This window comes from Pyrus communis, chromosome 9, assembly GCF_041283825.1.
Source record: "Pyrus communis isolate YQ-2024b chromosome 9, ASM4128382v1, whole genome shotgun sequence".
In the NCBI taxonomy this organism is placed as follows: Eukaryota; Viridiplantae; Streptophyta; class Magnoliopsida; order Rosales; family Rosaceae; genus Pyrus; species Pyrus communis.
In genome coordinates this window covers 5,314,500-5,320,499 of record NC_142573.1, presented here as the reverse complement: position 1 = coordinate 5,320,499, position 6,000 = coordinate 5,314,500, and the positions used below count along the sequence as shown (strand labels likewise).

At 36.5% G+C, this 6,000-nt stretch overlaps 2 protein-coding genes across 2 annotated transcripts; one reads left to right on the top strand and one right to left on the bottom strand.

Annotated features, from left to right (window-relative positions):
• Positions 1-1,058: 1,058 nt before the first annotated feature.
• On the bottom strand, positions 1,059-1,642 carry LOC148694097 (uncharacterized). Its single transcript, XM_088700149.1, has 2 exons — positions 1,255-1,642; positions 1,059-1,081 (listed from the first exon to the last, which is right to left on the bottom strand). Exons 1-2 carry the CDS (start codon positions 1,640-1,642, stop codon positions 1,059-1,061), a joined length of 411 nt encoding a protein of 136 aa, XP_088556275.1.
• Positions 1,643-2,999: 1,357 nt separating this feature from the next.
• LOC148694096 (secreted LysM effector Lys2-like) lies at positions 3,000-5,058 on the top strand. The gene is made up of 2 exons (XM_088700148.1): positions 3,000-3,168; positions 4,871-5,058. Exons 1-2 carry the CDS (start codon positions 3,000-3,002, stop codon positions 5,056-5,058), a joined length of 357 nt encoding a protein of 118 aa, XP_088556274.1.
• Positions 5,059-6,000: the final 942 nt, after the last annotated feature.

The window sequence follows — 6,000 nt, the reverse complement described above, 5'->3', positions numbered from 1 at the left end:
GATAAATTCACCCACCCAAAACTCTCATAAGTCTCCTAAAATGACATTTAATGAGGAATAAAAATGTCGTTCTGAGGTAGGGTCCATGATCTTACGTCATTTGCTCCGTAAGATCCAATCTCTAGATTTTCACTAGTAAGTCCTTAAGATCCTTAACCAATATCTACCATAGCATACTAAAATTTGGTGTCAATTCAATGGTAAGATCGTCAATCATTAGAATAATCAAGTGGCGGACCTTATCAATAATACACTCAACTAACAACATTTTCATAATTCGAATGTCACACTTCGGAAAATTCGACTTTCACCAAAATTTCTCAAATTTTAAAGAAATAAAGATCTCAACAAGTAAAGTAAATTTTATACCTGCGTGCAAGTCCAATTTGGCCGGGAAGGCCCCCAAATTGGCTCACACCCTATAAAAACCCTAAGATGGGTGTTCTTAATTTCGGCTTCCTTGGTGTTCCAACGCCCAACCACCAGTTGGGTCTAGTTTCTGGGTCCAAGGGAAGTTGATTAAGGGTGATAGTGGATGGTGATACTCTCTAGAATGACAATTCGTTGTCGAGAACCCCCGATCTTTCCTATGGAGTTCCACCCGAATTAGGCCTTAAAACCCTTGATTTTTTTTTTTTTTTTTTTGTGGAGATGGAAGATGGAAGGTGATGGAAGATGTGGCAGGTGTGGGATGGTTGAAGATTACCTGAAATTATGGTGGAAGATGGCTGAGTTTGGACCGGCTGTAGGTGTTGTGTTGTGGTGCCTGTTCGCGAAATGGAAACAATTCCCCCATCTAATGTTTGCCCATTTCCCCTTAAATGGCCGGTCCTTTAACCCCAAAATAAATGTTTGGGCCCTTTTTTTTTTTTTTTTTTTTCCTAAGTGGAAATTAAAATAAGTCTCACAATCTATAGTTTCACAACTTCAAATGTCCATAACTATACCGTTGTAATTCGGACTCGCAAACGGTTTTTACCCATGCGTTCGTGGATTCGAGATCTATTAAAAAAAACACTAGTTGTAACTTCGAAATGTCAACGAAAGATAAAGATTGATTATGAATCTTCCAACTCGAAAACTAATCAATTACTAAACTTAAAATTAACGGAATTAAAATTAACTAATAAAGATAATGTAATTGCGAAATACGAATTTAAAATACGAGATTCGTAACGAATAGTGAAATTCCGGGGATGGGATTTCACATCCTTCCCCCCAAAAAAAAAGTTTAGCCCCCTAAACTCAACGCACCTGAGTCAAATAGATGGGAATAATGTTGGCGCATCTCAACCTCTGGTTCCCAAGTTGACTCATCTACACCATGATTATTCCATAACACGCGCACCAAGGAAATAGTTTTGGTGCGGAGAGCTTTCTCTCTCCGATCAATAATTTCAACGGGGTACTCGTCATAAGTGAGATTCTCCTTAACCTGAATAGGCTCATAAGAAATGACATGGGAAGGATCACTACGATATCTCCGGAGTGAGGATACGTGGAACACGGGGTGAATGTGAGACAACTCTGGAGGTAGTGCAAGGCGATAGGCAACTTCGCCCACTTTTTCCAATACCTCAAATGGTCCAATGTATCTTGGACTAAGCTTCCCTTTACGCACAAATCTAAAAACGCCTTTCATAGGTGAAACCCATAGGAAGGCATATTCTCCAATATCGAACGTCACCTCACGTCACCTCACGTTTGTGGGGATTAGCATAACTCCGCTGTCTACTCTGAGCGGCTAATAATTGTGCACGGATCATAGAAATCTTTTCTACCGCAATCTGTATTAACTTTGGTCCCAATAATCGACGCTCTCCTACTTCGTCCCAATATAAAGGAGACCTACATTTCCTTCCATAAAGTGCCTCATATGGTGCCATCTTAATACTAGTCTGGTAGCTGTTATTATAAGCAAATTCAATCAAAGATAGATGTTTATCCCAATTACCTTTCAAATCAAGTATGCAAGCTCGAAGCATATCCTCCAATGTTTGAATGGTGCGTTCTAACTGACCATCGGTTTGAGGATGAAAAGCTTTGCTAAAATTCAACTTAGTCCCCATAGCATGATGAATAAGAGATGGCTGTTTTTAGTATTTCAAATAAATTAAATGAATACACAATTCCCCATTACAAGGTAAATTAACAAAGGCTGTACAAATTTCTCTACACAATTTCTTTTAGTCCTCCTCTCTTGGGATGACTATGCCTCCTCTTGTTTCTTCTCATTAATAGTTTAACTTCAGTCTATTTTTATTGTTTCTTCAATTAAATTTTGATCATACGACAGTAATTATTCAATCAATTCTTATATACTAACTAATACATGCATTTAGTTGATTCCAGTATATATGTATGTGTGTATACATAAAAACTGAAACATTAATGGATTTGATCCTTTACTTTCTGCTACAGGTTGAAGGACTAAGCTATTCAGACAAAAACAAAAAAGAATGAACAAAAGGAGAAAAGAAACTGGTGGGCGCAGCAGGACATGACATAAAAATTATAATATACAGGCGGCAAAGCCTGCCCAATGCGCAGTATTCGCATTATGCACAACACAGTTATGGTAGATTTATTAAACAAATATATGCAGTTACTTTGGCTAAGCCGTCTGGTAATCTACTAATCTTTGCTCCTCTACCTAGCTATAAATATGGCTCTGCACTGCCTCAAACCATCACCCACACTAAACACGATTAACTTCTTACTAAAGCTAAGCAATTAGAATTTCATTGTTCAAAAAGGAAAAATTAAGAAGGTGGAGATGGCTAAGTCTAGCAACAAAATGGCAACACTTATTAACTTGATTCTAGTGCTCTCTCTAGTTCTTATGATTTCCATTGCTGAGAGTAGAAAGCTCGGCAGTAAGAATATTTATTCCATTAATTTCATTTTCATCATCTACATACATTAATTACTTATTGCGTTTAAATTAATTCTTTTTAGTTTCAAATAAATATTAAAATAAGTTTCAAGTTTCTATATTAATGCAATGCAATGTTCCAGTTGAATTTGCAGAAAAGGATGTGGCTTGCGACTCGGTTTATGGTGCCGAAGAGGGTGATACATGTGAATCTGTTATTCAAAAGTTCCAATTGGGTGCTGACTTCTTTCTTTCGATCAACCCTAATCTCAACTGCGACAACTTTTTTGTGGGTCAGTGGCTTTGTATTGAAGGGATTGTGAACTGATAAGCTGCAACAAGTTCATGCTCAGTTCAGAAAATATATGTATTATTTTATGAATAAAGAGGATGAGCTTTGATGTCGTCTAAGGCATCGTTTCTTCTCTAGTAATTGTTATTTTCTTGATGAGTTATCTTTACCCTGTAAACTGATGGACGTTGTCATCAGTCTTCAATGTTTAATGCAATGTCGCCTAGCTGCATGGGCTATATATGGCTGCAGCAACTTATTCCGTTTTATATAACACAGCAAATTAATTCAACTTTTCTAGTAGTGTTCTTTGTTTTCTAGTAGTTACAAACTAGCTAATCAAAGTCGAGTGACATAATTGACTTGATCATATCATGTGACTATATGATAACTGTTTATAATTACATTACCAAACCGAAACTATCCCAAAAACAATAGAAGGTGTTCCAACACTACGGCTCATATAAATTTATTCAAATACCGAGCAAGTCACAAAAAAATCAAATTAAAAAGTAAAGTCCAAATCGAATTAATAGTCCTTGTGGTTATAGGGTATTTGGAAGAATGCCCCATTGTAAAAGATATAGGAATTAAGTTTTTTTGGTGAAAAAACAACCTATGTTGACAAAATATTTTGTCGCAATGTTGGTTTGGTGACGGGCACAGTTTGACGGCTGAGATTTGTCGCCTTAAAAATGAGCCAACGAAATATTAAGATTCGTCGAGAAAGATCTTGCGCGACATGCTTTTAGCGACAAAATTGCCGACAAAATTTTTTGTTGGGAAAGGCTCTTTGCCGACGAATTTTGACTTTTGCCGACAAACTAATTTTGTCGGCAAAGTGGAAATTTCTAGTAGTGAACTCACAAACTAATCTATACTTTTCCCATCATGTATCTTACCACTTGTACAACATGGCATGTACAAAGGTTTTATCATAGAAGTCGTTGACATAATTAGAAGTTCAACCGTTCAATATAAGTCATATTTAAACTTATCAATTATTCGATGTGAAATTCTTGTATTTTTAACAATCATCACATAAATAAACTTAAATCTAATTTAGTTACAAACTAGCTAATCAAAGTCGATCGAGTGACATAATTGACTTGATGTATGTCATGTGAGTGAAATCCTTTGCAGTATTTCATGTTAGGAAACAACAAGAAAGAGAGACAAATGGGCGAGCAGGACATAGCAAATAATACAGAGACAGCTAAGCTTGCCCAATGCGTGATATTCCCAAAACACAACACAAAATTGCTTAAACAAAAATATAATTACTTTGGGAAACCAAAGCAAACACACTAGAACATGGACGTTAGCCAAGCCGGTTTCTAAATAGGCATACCATCTCTACCTATAAATATAGCTTTACACTCTCATCAAAGCATCACCCATCACACTAAACACACTTGTTTTTTCTCATCATCTCCTTTGCTGAGGGCAGCCAAATAGGCAGCGGTAAGTTTTATGGTATTAGAATTTCAGTTATCGAATTATAGATGATAATTACGTATCTTTGTTTTTTTTAAGGAGCTGCTATTGGGACTCTAGCAAGTCATCATGCATTGCACACTCGGGGAAAATGCAGATTGACTTTTTAAGAATGCTAACGACAGTTTTTTTTGTGGGATTATAAGGGATATTTATATGTAGCATTTTGTGTTTGATTCCTGTTTTATGAATATTTGATGGTGTAGTTGGGTTTGGGGGTGTGAAAGCAACTGCAAGATGCCAAAAAGTTTATGGGGTAGACGCTGGGGATACTTGCAATGGAATCATGGACAAGTTCAAGCTGAGTGCTCACTTCTTTGCAATCAACCCTAACGTCAACTGCAACACCATCTTTGTCGGTCAATGGCTTTGTATTGCTGGAACAGCAAAATAAGTTGGGAGCCTGAAGAGGGAGAGTTCGAGTTCAAGAAAAATAAATGCACGAATAAATAGAGCACAAGCAAGCATCAGTGTTCTTTCCAGATTTCACTTTTTCTTTAAAGTTTTTCAATTTTGTTGAAAAATAAATAAATAAAAAGACGTTGAATCTTGTTGTTATGCTGAGCTTTGTCTCTTTATTTATTTATTTTTAGGGATTTTTATATATAGAGACAAAAACTTTTATCATATTTCAAAAAATTCTACTAGTTTTTAAACATGTCAAGGAGAGACAAAAATATAAAAACAACTAAAGCCCAGCCCAAAAACATGGAAACAATGTTTTGAATATCAGTCACACCCCTAAGACTCTATGATTGTTAATAGAACTCAACTCTCACAACACCAACAAAATTAATATGTGCCATGAGCTCAACCCGTCCTCGACTATTTTTGCAAAATCAGTTTTGAAACAATATGTATAATCAATCACTACCATTTATTACTAGAATCAGTTCAACTCGTCCTCGACCATTTTTGCAGAATCAGTTCAACCCGTTCTCGATTATTTTTGCAGAATCAGTTCAACCCGTCATCGATTATTTTTGCAGAATCAATTCAACCTGTCTTTGATCATTTTTGCAGAATCAGTCCTCGACCATCTTTGTAGAATCAGTTCTCGACCATTTTAGCATAATCAATTCAACCCGTCATCGACTATTTTTGCACAATCAGTTCAACCCGTCTTCAACCATTTTTACAGAATCAGTTCAATTAGTCATTGACCATTTTTGCAGAATCAGTTCAACCCGTCCTCAACTATTTTTGCATAATCAGTTCAACTCGTCTTCGACCATTTTGCAGAATCAGTTCAACCGTCTTTGACTATTTTTATAGAATCTAGCCTGGCTCACCCGACTTAACAGAACTCGGGCTGGCTCACCCAACCCGACCAAAC